The 16,946-nt window shown below is 35.5% G+C and overlaps 1 protein-coding gene across 3 annotated transcripts in view; it reads right to left on the bottom strand.

The window, feature by feature from the left end:
* The window catches only part of LOC150093816 (protein timeless homolog), a 671,138-nt gene that overhangs the window by 573,988 nt on the left and 80,204 nt on the right, over positions 1 to 16,946 (bottom strand). For all 3 annotated transcript variants that reach the window (XM_090412553.1, XM_090412554.1, XM_090412555.1), the window contains one exon: positions 12,904 to 13,121. In XM_090412553.1, coding sequence (XP_090268679.1) covers positions 12,904 to 13,121 — 218 coding nt within the window. The remainder of the gene's footprint in view (positions 1 to 12,903; positions 13,122 to 16,946) is intronic.

Below are 16,946 nucleotides of genomic sequence, written 5' to 3'. Positions count from 1 at the left end.
GGAAAACAAGAAAGCATATCGAAATTCTGGCAAATAAGTCAGCTTGTGTTCTTAGAGAATACAGAGACAAATGTAAGAAAGCTAAACACTGAGTAAAACTAGCTAAACAAAAGTCATGGGAAGACTTTGTTAAGAACATAGAAAATAAATATCAAGAAGATGGCAATATATTCTGGAGGTTGTTGAAGAAGCTCAGAAATGGAGGAAAGGGTTGTAAAAGGAATCAGAGATGATAAAGGTGACATGAAAACTGGAGAAAAAAATATTCTTGAAGTATGTAGTAATTACTTTGAAAAATTGCAAAATGAAACAAGCAGTGATAGCACAGAGATAAAAAACACTCAACAGGCATATAGTCAGGAATACATATCCATACTTGAAGTAGAAAAAGCCATCAAAGGCTTGAAATGTGGAAAGGCAGCAGTAGATGATATTCGACCAGAAATGATGAAGTATGGAGGAATAAAAGTCTTACAGCAGCTGCACTGCATAGTTCAAAAGGCCTGCACAGAGGGACAAATTCCCGATGATCAGAGTAGAGTTCTCATATTACTCATATATAAAAAGGGAAATAAAACTGAATGTGAAAATTACAGAGGTATTTCACTACTGAGTGTTCCTGGTAACATTTATGCAAGTATACTTGGAAAACGGTTGAGACAAATTGTGGAAGAAAAGCTTGGGGAAAAACAAGCTGGATTCAGGCCAAATAGAGGCTATCAGGATCAGATCTTCGCTTTACAACAAATAGTTGAGAAATCATGGGAATATAACAAAGATCTGTATTAAATTTTGTAGATCTGAAAAAGGCATATGACAAGGTGCCATGAGAGAAGCTATTCGGAACACTACGGTTATATGGTGTCAATGGGGAATTATATCAAGCAATACTTAGTCTTTATTTGAGTTGTGAGTCAACAGTTAGAATTGAAGGAAGTACGGTAGATGGTTTGATGTTAAATCTGGTGTCAGACAAGGATGTACATTATCCCCTCTGTTATTTATTATCTATATGGATCACATTATGAAGGAATGTGGTATTAAACATGATATCAAAATTGGAGATGTTAATGTCAGCTCTTTGCTTTATGCGGACGATGTTATACTTCTAAATAAATCTGCTACAAGTCTGCAAGATTCCCTGACTAAATTGAATAACTGTTGTAATAGATATGGTATGAAGGTCAGCAATAAAAAGACAAAGACAATGAAAATAGGCAGAATCATTGAAAATGTCAACTGCGTTGTGAACGGAGAACCTGTGGAACAAGTAAAACATTTCAGCTACTTAGGCATGATTTTTAGTGAAGATGGTAAATTAAATATGTAAATAGACAACAGAATCAACAAAGCTGGCATGGTAGGAAGTCAATTGAATAAATTCATATGGAATAAGAGAGAAACTGTCAGAACACTAAATTAGCTGTATACAAGACGGTGTTCAAACCAGTTTTAACTTATGGATCTGAGAGCTGGGTCAGAAGTAAAACACTTGACCAAAGACTAGAGACAGCAAATATGAGAGTCCTGAGAAAGATTAGGGGCACAAACAGATGACATCAATGGCAATATCATATTAAAAACGAGGATATTAGGAAAGAATTTGACATTGTCAGCATCCAGGAATGCGTTAGCAGAGCTAATCTCAGGTGGTATGGTCTCTTACACAAAATGGGCAAGGAAAGATTACCAAAACTAGTGTTCTTTGCCAGGTTGGCATCTCAAAGAACCAGAGGAATACCAAGATATAGGTGGATTGATACAGTAAAAAGTGCCTTAGAAGATAGAAATATAAGATCTGATACTGTTGGAGTCTTGACAAGTAACAGACTGATTTGGAGGAAAACTGTAGATAGGAAGTTAGTAATGTTGTAAATTTTTAATGTAGTACTATCATATTTTGTACATACACCCCTTGAGGGTACATGACAGGAATTTGATAATGATGATGATTTATGTCTTCTTCAAATATATTATTAAGTCTAGTTGTTGATTGATTTTTTCTTCGTAATCCTTCTTTTTTGTTTTCAATAGGCTTTAAGTCAAAACTTCTTGATTTTTTGTTGTTTAGCCATATTATTCTTTCAAATTTCGGGTTTATTTTAATTTTGGCTTTCACCCATCGGTTGTTGCTTCCTGTTTTTACTGGATTCAGTAGTGAGGTATCTTGGACTAGTTCTTTATTATTATAGATTATAAAATCTATTTCATTTTTTATTTCTCCATTTGGACTTCTCCATGACCATTTTATTTTGGTGGCTTTCTTAAAAAATTTATTCATAATGTAAAGCTTGTTACTGATAGAGTTCTGTAAGAGCCATTCCTGAGTTGCTGCTTGTACCATATACATATGGTCCTATTGTGTCTATTTGGTGAGAGAGAGAGATGTCCTACTTTGGCATTAAAATTGCCCATTATTAGAGTAAAGTTTTGATTGCTATTTCTTTTTTTGTCTAGAATGTGTTGCAGTGAGTCATAAATTGCTTCTATCTCTTCATTAGTGTGGGATGAAGTGGGAGCATATATTTGGATGATCCTGATTTTAAGTTCGGAGTTTATTTTAAGTGTAATTTCTATTATTCTATAATCTGTATAATTAAATTCTTCTATAAGGTGTGTAATTATTTTCTTAATTAAAAATTCTACTCCATATTGTCCTTTTGTTTTCCCATAATAATACAAGTAATCTCCATTTTTTTTTAGTTTTATTAAATGTTCATTCTGCCTGCATACTCCACTTAAGCCTATGATGTCCCATTTAATATGTTCTAGTTCTTGCTGTAAGATGGTAAGGTTTTCCTCTTCTTTAAATACTCAACAATTAAATGTTCCCATACAAAGGAAAAGAGGATTGCATTGATTACTATTATATTTATGAGTTCTTTGGACTATTCCAGTATTGCTTATTATTTGGGAAAGCTTTGTAGAATTTTCCTGCCCAAACGAAATAGCCTGAGTTCATGGTGAACTTAAATAGGGCTGAGGCATCGGAAGAAAATTTGGCTTGGATGAGGTCTAAGTTTCTTTGAGTGGGACATTGGTGAATAAAGGGGAGACATCAAAACTGACCATTATGTCAGTGCGTTGTAGTGTGAGGTTTTCTATAGTGGCTTTAAAGTGGGATGAGTTTTTTATGTGTGAAGGTGTATTGCCAGTATACTGTGTGAGCACTTTGCTAAATGTTTGGCTAATTTGTATGTGGGGGAAATCAATGCCATCCACAATAGTACATTCTGCTTATGGATTTTTGGTAGTCCATATATTTGGGCAGGGGGGGGGGTCCTGGAGTTAAAAGGTTTTAGTCTGTTAGTCACTTCCACAGGTCAAGAGGTAACCTTCCTAAGGAGTGTTCTGATTTGGAAGCTGGCAGGATCATATTCTACAGGGAGGTAGGTAAACCGATATAAAAGTAAAGAGGCAAGATTACCTGTAGTCAGTTTGGTTTCGAATCACAGTGACATTTCCCTTATCCACTTTAGAATTATTATTTTACTGTGTTTTTCATTTCTTGCAGAGCTTTAAATTCTTCTTTTGAGGTTGTTTTTGGTTTTGCTTGAGTAAGAACAACGGCTACATCCAGTCTGATATTGCTGGCAATATGGTTGTAAAAGCTTCAGATACCACAATCTACCTGTATCATTATTTCTTCAGAAGGGATCTTTTTCAGCGCTACAATGAAGTTGTGGCCACGTGCAATTGTGTTGTTGCTTCAGGCTCAAGGTTTTTTTTTTTTTTTTTTTTTTTTTAAATCAGCCATATTTGCTTAGTGTTAGTGCCTGCATACAAATATCATTGTTTTGTAATCCCTGAAGATGGCAATGTAACATTATCAAAATATAGAAAGGTACTGATTAAAGTTGTTTGTTTTTTAATGGTATATATTAGAACACAGAAAAATAAGCAAATAATTACTTTATTAACTTATTGCTGATAATAATAATTTATTAGTGTTCTTTCGCTGGTATTATAACCAGCATCTTCAGAGCACAAAAACAGTTTGTCACAATACGCAAGACTATAAGAACATGCTGTAATCAATGGACTAGTTAAACAAAATTGTAGCAGCAACACAAAGACTAGAATCCTGATTTTGACACCCTCTATCTGAAACAAAAAAAAAAAAAAAAAAAAAAAAAAAAAAATTGCAGCTATCACATAAGACTATAGTCCTAAACAAAGAAAAAAACCAGTACTAATTTTTTCTTAAGATGACTGTCTCCCAGATTTTAGGCAAATTTATACAGCCATATTTGTTGAGATTTGGAGTGTGTTTCAGGGCTTCTGTTGCCTCTAAGAACAATCTCTCCAACTCGTGAGAGCTTCTGTGCAGTACTTTTGTGTTCTTCCAGTTGATCCTGTGTCCAGGGGTATCCAGAGCATGGTCTGCTAAGCCCGACTTGCCATAGTGATAATGCTGGATGTATTTTTTGTGTTCGCTAATGCGGATGTTCACAGTTCTTCCTGTTTGACCGTAGTAGACTTGATTACATGAGCAGGGTATACTTCGTAGACTTCTGGATGTGATAAAGGGGGAATGCTGTCCTTGGGTGAGCAGATAAGGGTTGCTAATTTGCCACATGGTCTGATGTGATGCGTAGTTCATGTTTATTAAGAATTCTTGAAATCTTTTCGGGTGTGCCTTTAATGTATGGGATGGTGACTGTTTTGTTGTAGTTCTCTGTGGTGGATAGTGGGAGGGGTTTCTTAGGAGCATCTAGTATTTTGTTTATCTTATGGGGATTATAGAAATATCAGCAATAAGTTAATAAATTAATTATTTACTTATTTTTCTGTGTTCTAATATATACCATTAAAAAATAAACAACATGTACGACGAACACATAAGTCTGTCCACACGTGTACTGATTAAAGATTTTAATTAATATTCTAGTATACATTTTCATTTCCTGAAAAATGAAAAGCTATATATAACCAACATATAAGTTTATCTACAAGAATTAAAGTATATTAAGTCGAAAAGGGTTAGAGTAATATTGGAGTAGTGACAATGAGAACTTACTAAATAAAATAAGTGCCAAGTATGATTTGTCATGTAATTTGTTTTTATAGTATGTTCAAAAATTATTGACTGGAAACTGGAAATTCTAAAAGCAAAAATTCTGTGTACAGTAACTGGGCAAGTGAACTCCATTTTTTGACCACTGTGTGTGTGTGTGTGTGTGTGAGGGGGGTGCATGCACACACACACATAGCTTAGAGGAAACATTGGTGATAAGTCTAGCCACGGATCCATTGTTGACCTATAATGATGTCATATTATTATACAGGTATCTCCATGGAGTCAGAAGACACATTGTGGAAGATCCACTTATTCACACAATAGTTATTCACGCAATACCAACCATATTTCTCCTTAAAATCGTTCAATGATGAAGCACTCACAACCACATCTGGCAATCCATTCACCATCCTCTAAGCAAAAAACCTAGTCCTAACACCCTTGCTAACCACACTCTTCTACAACTCCTACTGGTGACTCCTGGTTTTCTCCCATCTTGTCATGTACTAAAAAAATAAAAAATAAAAAAAATAAAAAAATAAAAAAAATCTTAAGAGTCAATCCTATAAAACCCCCTTTAATAAGTCCTAACACCTTTGCTAACCACACTCTTCTACAACTCCTGCTGATGACTCCTGGTTTTCTCCCATCTTGTCATGTACTGAAAAAAAAAAATTTCTTAAGAGTCAATCCTATAAAACCCCCTTTAATAAGTTAAATGCTTCTATCATGTTCATTCTTTTTCATCTATCAGCTAATTTTTGAAGCCTACAGACCATCAATCTATTCTCATAGGGAACATTCAACAGACCCTGCCACAATCTTTGTCACTCATCTCTGGATCCTCTCAAAAGAATATGGGGATCCAGATTTATGTACAGTAGTCCAGATGAGGCCTTATTAAAGCCTTAATAAGGTTTTAATAAGGCAACCTTTTTGGTTACCTTCACAATATGCCCTCTAAACTTCAACTTTCTGTGCACAATCACACCCAAGTCCCTGGCCTCATCAGTTTCCAGCACTTCAGCTCCATTGATATAGTACACAGCTTCTAATCTCTTCCCAAAATGCATTATTTTACAATTGGCAACATTAAACTGGCAGCCATTTACCTTTGCCCATACTACTAGTCTGTTTAAGTCTTATTGTAGAATCTCTGCATCACCTGAATTTACCATGTCACTTCCCAGTTTAGCATCATCAGCACACAACTGAATATTTCTGTCAAATCATTTCCTATATCATTGATGTACAAATTAAACAACAGAGGACCAAGTACTGAGCCCTGTGGTGCTGCCACAAAACTCCTGTCTTCTCCTGGACTTAACTCTTCCATTAACCACTCTTTGATATCTGTCTATCAGCCACCTAATCCAAATTACCAGATTTATATCCATCCCCATTTGCTCCAATTTATGCAATAGAGTTTTATGTAGAATCTTGTCAAATGTTTTTGCAAAGTAGCAATATCACTGAGTAGCCATGTCCTGAGTATCCAACTCCAGTGTCACTTGATTATAAAAAGTAAGGAAATTACTAAAGCAAGACCTACATTTTGCAAAACTATGTTGTCCCTTATAGAGGATCATATTCCTATCCACATAGTTCTGAATTCCGTCTCACCAATTTTTCCAATACCTTAACCACCACCCTTGAGATATTGATTGGCTCTATATAATTTGCTACTTCTGTCTTGAAACCTCCTTTATGCAATGGGACTATTTTACCCTCACTTGAATGGAATCTTCCCACTACAGAGGCTTAAATTAATGAATGACCACATGATATGAAGTTATATATATATATATGTCACGGTTAAAGTGATAAATCCGGTTATTATTAATAATTACCAATGAAAGTGAATAATTAGAATAAATCACTTTAACCAGTGAAAGTGAATAATTCCTAGAGGAGTCTGGTAAATGTAATAAAAACATGTTTATAGGTTTTATATATAGGTTTTCATTCTCAATAGAAATTATAACAGCTTAGGCTAGGTTAGTTTATAATGAAAAAAGTAAGGAAAGTACTTCTTTTGCACTCAGTGAAATCAGAAATCATTATAAACTAACCTTACCTCACCATATCTGTACCATACAGTAGAGGTATTAAACAAGGCTGTCCACTTTCTGCTCCTCTTTACACAATTACCATAGAGAGCAAATGTGCTGCTTAGGGCATTCCGTCCAAAACTTTCCTACCAAGCCATAACTCTGACAGCATATGCTGATGATGTTAACAGTTGTAGCCCACAAAGAAGAGGATTTCTATAGCATAAAAACAGCATACCAACAATACCAAGTGGCCTCAGGAGCCATATACAACCTATACAACCACAGACTGTGGTGTGGCATATGTCTGGTTCCCCTAGGAAACATGCCCTCTTATGTGGATAAGAACTAGGAAACACTCATTAAACCTTTCAAGCAAATACTAGGAAAGTGGGCAGCAATACGAGCCTCTGCTTCCAAAAGAGGGAGAGCAATAATCTTTAGCCAAATAGCTACCAGTGTCCTATGGCATACACTAAAGATTCTCAAGCCATCAGTGCAATTTATCAAACAAATACAGTCAACCATCTATCAATAAGTACTTCACTCAAAGAAGGAAGACAAAACTTGACCTCTATTCACCACAGGATAACAATGTTCCATACTCGCTTTTTCCTTAATACTCACAACAGAAATGGCACACAAAACACACCACCAAATATAATTTCAGTTCTGCCACTATAGGTCTCTCTTTCTCCAAAACCTTAAGAATGACAAGTGCACACATGCCAGTGAGTCTAACAAATTTCTACAAAGATGACCTTCGAAGATGGAAGAAGTTAAATCTCCAGCACACAGCGAATACAGCATCCCTTCCTGAAATCCTCATGGAACCCATCTTCCACAACACAATGGTAAGGAACCACATGAATTTCTTTCCTCCACGGAGCTGGTGAGGCATGAGGGTCTTGGATGACATTCTTTCTCCAGGTCTCAGGTTTCACCTGGCATTTCCCAAAATCATTCACAATCTTGGAATACAGGAATCAGGCCAAACAGATACATACTGATGGAAGTTTTTTCCCACTTGGTTATGCTACCAATTATATATTTGGTCATCATCATCAAATTCCTGACATGTACCCTCAAGGGGTGTGATATGATATGATAGTACTATATGAAAAATTTACATCATTACAAACTTCCTATCTACAATTTCCCTCCAAATCAGATCTTATATTTCTATCGTCTAAGGCACTTTGTACCGTATCAATCCACTAATATCTTGGTCTTCCTCTGGGTCGTTTTCCTGCCAACCTGGCAGAGAACACTTGTTTTGCTAATCTTTCCTCTCCCATTCTATTTAAGTGACCATACCACCTGAGATTAGCTCTGCTAACGCATGACAATGTCAAGTTCTTTCCTAATATCCTCGTTTTTAATATGATATTGCCATTGATGCCATCTGTTCACACTTCTAATCTTTCTCAGGCCTCTCATATCTGCAGTCTCTAGTCTTTGGTCAAGTGTTTCATTTCTGACCCAGCTCTAAGATCCATCAGTTAAAACTGGTTTGAATACTGTCTTGTATACAGCTAATTTAGTGTTCCGACTAATTTCTCTCTTATTCCATATGAATTTATTCAATTGACTTCCTACCATACCAGTTTTGTTGATTCTGTTGTCTATTTTTATATTTAATTTACCATCTTCACTAAAAATCGTGCCTAAGTAGCTGAAATGTTTTACTTGTTCCACAGGTTCCCCATTCACAACACGGATGAAATTTTCAACAATTCTACCTATTTTCATTGTCTTTGTCTTTTTAATGCTAATTTTCATACCATATCTATATCAACAGTTATTCAATTTAGTCAAGGAATCTTGCAAACTTGTAGCGGATTTATTTAGAAGTATAACATCATCCGCATAAAGCAAAGAGCTGACATTAACATCTTCAATTCTAATATCATGTTTAATACCACTTTCTTTAATAATGTGATCCATATAGATAATAACAGAGGGGATAATGTACATTCTTGTCTCACACCAGATTTAACATTAAACCAACTTCCTGTACTTCCTTCAATTCTAACTGCTGACTTACAACTCAAATAAAGACTAAGTATAGCTTGATATAATGCCCCATTGACCCATATAACTGTAACGTATTGAATAGTTTCTCTCTTGGCACCTTTCATATGCCTTTTCCAGATCGACAAAACTTAATACATATTTTTGTTATATTCCCATACTTTCCTAACTATTTGTCGTAAAGTGAAGATCTGATCCTGACAGCCTCTATTTGGCCTGAATCCAGTTTCTTCTTCACCAAGCTTTTCTTCCACAATTCTTCTCGACTTGAGAAACAGTTGAGAAGAATTGTGGAACACTCAGTAGGGAAATACCTCTGTAATTCTCACATTCAGTTTTATTTCCCTTTTTATATATGGGTACTATTAGAGCTCTGCTACAATCATCGGGAATTTGTCCCTCTGTCCAGGATTTCTGAACTGCAAGACTTTTAAACCACCATTTTTCAGCATTTGTGGTTAAATATCATCTAATCCTGCTGCCTTTCCACATTTCAAGCCTTTGATGGTTTTTTCTACTTCAAGTATGGATATGTATTCCTGACTGTATGCCTGTTGAGTGTTTTTTTACCACTGTGCTATCACTGGTTGTTTCATTTAGCAATTTTTCAAAGTAATTACTCCATACTTCAAGGATATCTTTTTCTCCTGTTTTCACGTTGCCTTTATCATCTCTAACTCCTTTTACAGCACTCTTTCCTCCATTACTAAGCTTCTTCGACAACCTCCAGAATATCTTACCACCTTCTTGACATTTATTTTCTATGTTCTTGCCAAAGTCCTCCCATGACTTTTGTTTAGCTTGTTTTTATGCAGTGTTTCGCTTTCTTACATTTGTCTCTGTATTCTCTAAGAGCAAAAGCTGACTTATTATCCAGGAATTTTTGATAAGCTTTCTTCTTTTCCTTCACTGCCTCTTTAACTTCCTGTGTCTACCAGGGAGTTCTGATTTTTTTATCCTTGCACACAACCTCACCACATGCCTCTCTGGCAGAATCAATGAATGTTTTCTTCAGAGTTTGCCACTGAATTTCCAAGGTTTGATTCCTGTTCTCAAACTCTTTCATTTTTTCTTCAATAATCTTTGTGTATTTTAGTCTACAGTTCACATCTGAGAGCTGCTCAACTTTTATTCGCTTTAAAACTTTCTCACGTTTTTCTTTTCAATATGAAATTCAATTTTATCCTGCTCAAGACTAAATAGTGATCACTTCCAATTTCAAATCCTCTGTACACTCTGGTGTCTTGCACCAGGGAGAAAACATCACTATCAACAATAACATAGTCAATGAGATTTTTCTTATTCCTAGCCTCTTCTCTCCATGTGAATTTGTGCACATTTTTATGTTGGAACATGGTGTTAGTAATAACAAGTCCATGTCCTGAGCAGAAATCCAACAGATATTTGCCATTATTATTAGCTTTGCTCTTTTCTCCAAATTTTCCCAAAATCCCTTGTTAGATCCCCAACAAGGATCAACTTTTACTTTTTCGTTGTGTCAGTTGCTTTTTCTAAAGCATCAAAAAATTCCTCCACTTCTACCTTAGTAGATTTTTCTGTGGGCACAAATAAGTCTCATTGTCCAATTCCCCATTCTGATATTAGCCCACATCACTCTACTTGAGACTGCCTGCCATTCAAGAAGATTAGCCTCGTATTTTGTGTTGAATGCTATGGCTACTCCTTCTTTTCCTTGATTGTCATTTCCTGAATATAACATTTTGTATTTATTGCTCAGAAAGATCTCACCAGTTTTTGTCTTTTTTGTTTCAGTCACCCCTATTATGTCGATCTGGTACTTATCTAATTCATCAGCTAGCTCCATTTCTTTGCCATTCAGGCTTCTTGTGTTGATAGTACCGATCTTTAACTCTGGTGATGTTGAGTTGGTGTGTGCTTTCAGATTTGTTCCAGTAGCTGACTGTTCGCTGTTCGTCCTGGTTCCCTGGCGAAAACAACGGGGGCCTTATTTAACCAGGCGACGCCCCAGCTGGCATGAAATTTTGTCATGTTGTACTATCATTTTGCATTTTGGTTTAACCAATAAGAATACAATTTGGTCAGCTAAATCCCAAATTGCCAGCCCATCCTCATTCATTCAGTATCCAGGTACATACCCAACAGGGTGCACCACGAGAAGGTGAGGATTGGACATTAGGTCAGAAGCCCTGTTCGGTTCTCCGCATTCCTTTAAAGACTATGTGGAGGTCTCCTCTCAGTTATACAGCTTTGACCCTTAAGCACCCCCTAAAATATATTTGGTTTAATCCCTTATCAAAGTGTAAGCAAACAAAGTTTGCACCCGAAGTATTTTCAGGAGTTCTGAAAATACTTATATAACATTCGTATTATATATTTGGTTTAATCCTTTATCCAAGTGTAAGCAAATAAAGTTTGTGTCTGAAGTATTTTCAGGACTCCTGAAAACTTGGTATACCTTTCGGCAACTCGATATGGAAATATGACTTCTCCATTACTTCCACCTTAGTATCACCACCTCTGTGTCTGTCTCCACTGATGAAACCTCAATAAAGGTCGAAACCGGACTATGTAGTGACCCTTCCCTTAATGCATAGCACTATACATGTCCGCAAGGAGATGTGCTTTGCATTATGCGATACTAATGTAAGTGATGAGAAGTTATACCATCTTTGCCACGAGTTGCCCCAGTCCTATTGCAAACTTTGTTTGCTTACACTTGGATAAAGAATTAAACCAAATATATAATTCACAGGTACACACTGTGAAATCTGCTTTTCAAGCTGCTATGCCTGATAGCATAATGGAAGAGGGGCTCAGTTCTCCTGACACAGAAGATCCAGTCCAATGCATATCTTGTAATATCATTTTATAACAACTGTTATTCTTATGTGATTTATCTCAACAATCAAAGAACATGTAACCTCTCTGCTTGACTACAGAGAACTGAAACCAGTTAATCCTGTACATAAGAATGTTATATATATAGTAGACCCTCAAACTCATTAAATTTACAGTGGAAGATCTGAGCTAATCATATTTTGAATACTACACAGAATCAAATGAAAGAAAACGATTATTCACAGAAGTGGAAAAAATCTGAACAGCTATTTGCAGGGGTGCCATGCAGAATTGCCTATATAGTGAAACGACATGAAATAGAATTTCAAAACATACCATGGCATAATTTGCTACAGCATGAAAGATAACCAATACAATGATAACTTGTGACCCAGAAGGAACTATTCAGTTCTTAATATATCAGAAATCCACATTCACAGGCAGATATGCCACCATTATGCACAAAAGGAAAGCATCATCGAAATTTTCATGCAGAAGTTTACATTATCCTCTCCAATGACACTAGAATATGAAACAGATGATGCAGAGATGCTAGTCTTCCGGAATTAAATTATATAGAACAAAAATAAATAAATAAATATGGTTACTAATGGTAATAATCTAATTAGCATCAACAACAACATTGACAGATATCATAGGTTGGTCATACCAAAAATGAAATTTAATTAAAACACTGAAAAGAGGCCAAAAATTATGTTGATTTATTGATTTTGATCAAATTCTGATATTAATTATAAGGACAGTTGGTATTATATAAAAAAATAGTTGACCATTTTGCATCTCTTATGAAAATCTGAGTGACATAGCCATGCAAATTGTATAGATTGTATTAGCTATCATAAAAAAATTAAAATAAAATTATACAAATAACATATAAACAGGTGCTGAAAAATTTTTTTTTTTTTTTTATATTTTCCTGATTTTGACTTATAATCATGAATAAGATACAACACTGACCTTCTTGACCAATGAGCTAATTTTTTTTTATCAGTCACCATCATCTCATAGTAGGTTTCTAACTGTCTTTGAATATAATGAAAACTCTGGATGCTCATAGTTTCGCTTACCACATCTAAATTTATATTATTCAGACGGGTAAATTCCATGAAGAATCGCATTGCCCACAAATAGTAAGTTTCATCATGTTCCTGTGCTCTTTCTCGAACTAACTGATCCTGAAAATTAAAATGTTAAAAATTTTCTTATTTTTGTGACATAACAAACTGCAAACGACATTGCATTATAACATATTTCAAGTTTCCTCTTAATAATATGGTTCTGGAGTATAGTGAAAAAAAAACAAATAGAAATAAATGAGACAGATTGAAATACTGAGTTTATATAAATATCTAGTACAAATTGTTACCAATTATCATAAACTTCATAATGAAATTTCAGCTAGAATAACAACAGGATGGAAAGTTTTTACCCATTATAGAGATACATTTAAAAGCAATTTACCAAACTTTAAAAACATAGATCTACAACCAATATGTACTCCCAACAAATACCCATGGCAGCAAAAAATTTAAGATGCCAAGAAATTATATTCTTGGCATCTTAAATTTAATTTACCATCTTTTTTAGTGAAGATGGTAAATTAAATATAGAAATAGACAACAGAATCAGCAAAGCTGGTATGGTGGGAAGTCAATTGAATAAATTCATATGGAATAAGAGAGAAATTAGTTGGAACACTAAATTAGCTGTATACAAGACAGTGTTCAAACCAGTTTTAACTTATGGATCTGAGAGCTGGGTCAGAAGTAAAGCACTTGACCAAAAACTAGAGACCGCAGATATGAGAGTCCTGAGAAAGATTAGAGGCGTGACCAGATGGCATCAATGGCAATATCATATTAAAAACGAGGATATTAGGAAAGAACTTGACATTGTCAGCATCCAGGAATGTGTTAGCAGAGCTAATCTCAGGTGGTATGGTCACTTAAACAGAATGGGCAAGGAAAGATTAGCAAAACAACCCAGAGGAAGACCAAGATATAGGTGGATTGATACGGTACAAAGTGCCTTAGACGATAGAAATATAAGATCTGATAATGTTGGAGTCTTGACAAGTAACAGAGTGATTTGGAGGAAAACTGTAGATAGGCAGTTAGTAATGATGTAATTTTTTTCATGTAGTACTATCATATCCTGTACACTCCCCTTGAGGGTACATGGCAGGAATTTGATGATGATGATGAGAAATTATATTCTTGATTTAATTCTTTATCTAAGTATAAGTAAGCAAAGTTTGCGCATGAAGTATCTTCACAACTGGATGGGAACTTTAAGATGGATTTCTGGGTTGATGCTATCGAAAGCTTGTTTAAAGTCCACAAAACAACAATATAGTTCTGTATACTCAGCTGGGAAGAACAATAGAGTTCTTCCCAGCTGAGCTCTGCTAGTTGGTGCAATGTGAAAATCTGGTCTATTGTTGAATAGTTTCCTTGGAAACCAGCTTGTTCTATGACTATCAGTTCTTCATAGGCGTTTTTTAATCTATTTTGTATAATTCTTTCTAATATTTTATGGGTGTGGGAGAGTAAATTGATTGGTCTGTAATTTATGCAGTCTCTTTTGTCTCCTTTCTTGTATATTGCGATGATCTTTCCAGTTCTCCAGTCATCTGGGATCTCTCCTGTTTGTATTTTATTAAATAGGGTTGTTAAATATTCTAATGATGTGCTGCCTGCATATGACCACAGTTCAGTAGGGATAGTATCAATGCCTGGTGCTTTATTGTTTTTCATCTGTTTTATTGCGTATCTAACTTCTTCTTGTAAATTTTTGGGTGGTCGTTGTTTTCTTCTATTGTTGGCATTGTAGTTTTGTTTCCTTGGTAAAAGATTAGTCTTAAAATGGTTTGACCAGATTTTTCTTATATTTTCAATATTCCCGGTTTCAGTCATCTTGTTGTTTATCATTGTTACTGCTTTTGCTGAGAATTCCTTTGTAATTTCTCTTATAGTGTCATGGAAGACTTTTAGGTTGTTTTGTTGGTATGCTTCTTGGCATTTCTTAGCTTTTTCTTCTAATCATTTTTCTTTTGACTTTCTTGCATAGGCTATCAACTTTATTTCTTAGTGCTCTGTATTTTTCTCTATTCTCTTCATTGTTTTGTTGGTTTACAAGTATCTTGGCCTCTCTTTTCTCTTCTATTGTAGTAACGATTTCTTGTGTTATCCACTGCTTATTTATTTTGGGTTTGGTACTTAGAGTGTCTTTTGCAATTGATAACACTGTTTCTTTTCCTTCTTCCCAGTATTTTCCACTGTTCTGGAAGATGGAGGGTTTTAATTTCAAGCACATCTGTTCTAAAAATCGACTTCTGCTTGAGCTATCTTTTAGTTTTGATAGGTTGATATTTTCTTCTTTCCTGTTGAATTTTATCTTCACTTTGGCAGATTAACTATTACTCTACCTAATTTCGCATAATCAGCAAACAACTAAATACTTCCTTTCAGGTTATTTCCTATATCATTTATGTACAAATTAAACAACGATCCCAGCACTGAACCTTGCAGCACACCACTAGTCATCTGTTTTTGCCTAGATTCTGCTCCTCCATATCTATTTGATTTCTGTCCAGCAACCATCCTCTTATCCATTTAACCAGTGTCATGTTCATCCCCATTTGTTCTAATTTGCATAGCAGAGTTTCATGTGGTATTCTGTCAAATATCTTTGCAAAATCCAGCAAAATCATTGCGTAATGTCCTTGATCCAACTCAGCAGTTATTCTATTATAAAAAGTCAGTAAATTACTATGGCATGACCGACCCTTCACAAAGCCACATTGCCCCTCCTCATACAATATCATATTTTTATCCACCCATTCCTGAATTCACTTTTTTTTTTTTTATCAATTTTTCTAATACTTCTACTGCCATGCCCGAGATACTGATTGGTCTATAATTTGTTACTGTAGTCTTAGAACCTCTCTTATGCAAGGGTATTATTTTGCTCTCTTTCCACTCACAAGAATGTGCAATGTCTTTGCACATTCTTGCAAAACTTGAGCTGATATCCTATCTAATCCTACAAGTCTATTTACATGGAGATTCTGCAAAGTCCTAAGAATCTCCAATTCCTCCACCTCTGTTTCTGCATTAGTCTCTGTTACATATGTTAAAGCAGTAACCTCACTAAGATGATATACCGTTAGGAAGTGATTAATCAGTTAAACTCGACTATTTTATCTGCTTTTTTCACCTCGTGACCATCATCACTAAGTGAGGTTAATCTTTCACAGTCATTCTTCCTCTCACTTGCCACATAACGAAAGAATTCTGGTATTTCCTTTGGCTTGCTCGGCTAGATTCTTCTCATAATCTGATTTTGCCTTCCTTGCCATGCTGGTCACCTTTCTCTCCTGAGCCTTGTGCTGTTCATGAGTTTGCTGGTCAACTTTCTCTTTATACACCCTCCACAGCATTTTCTTCTTCTGCAGCTTGTGCTTAATGATATTACTATTCCATCTAACACCTACTCGGTTAACCCTCCCTTCCCTTAGGTATACAATTTAATATTGCTTCCTCCAGATGACCTTTAGCTATCTCTCATACACTACTAACTTCCTTACCCTGCAGTGTTTTATGTCATGGCACAGATTTAAGCTTCCTCCTAACTGTCATAATCACCTGCCTTGTAGTTCCACATATAACCCTTCTTAACAGAATATTCCTCATGTTGCACAATCTCCTAAGTCAAGACCGCATAGTCACTTTCACTAATTAGAAGCAATGCAGTCACCTTGGTTAAGGATAGCTCTTCTAATCCTATGACCCAGGTCCAACATTTTCACACCCTAGTCCCCTTCATCACATGCTACCTCAAGTAATTATATCTTAGCATATATATAAATTCCATTTCCTTCCTGCCTTTGATCTTTCTTCCTTACAGTCTATATCTCCACAGTTGAAGACCCCATAATAATCACTTGACCTACACTCATTGTACCAAATTGCCCATGCAGGTCCTTCACATCAGAAGTA

The sequence above is a fragment of the Typopeltis vanoorti genome, chromosome 23 (assembly GCF_054136105.1).
Source record: "Typopeltis vanoorti isolate ZY-2024b chromosome 23, IOZ_Tvanoo_1.0, whole genome shotgun sequence".
Taxonomy (NCBI): domain Eukaryota; kingdom Metazoa; phylum Arthropoda; class Arachnida; order Uropygi; family Thelyphonidae; genus Typopeltis; species Typopeltis vanoorti.
The sequence above is the reverse complement of the archived record's forward strand: the minus strand, read 5'-3'. Positions and strand labels throughout refer to the sequence as shown.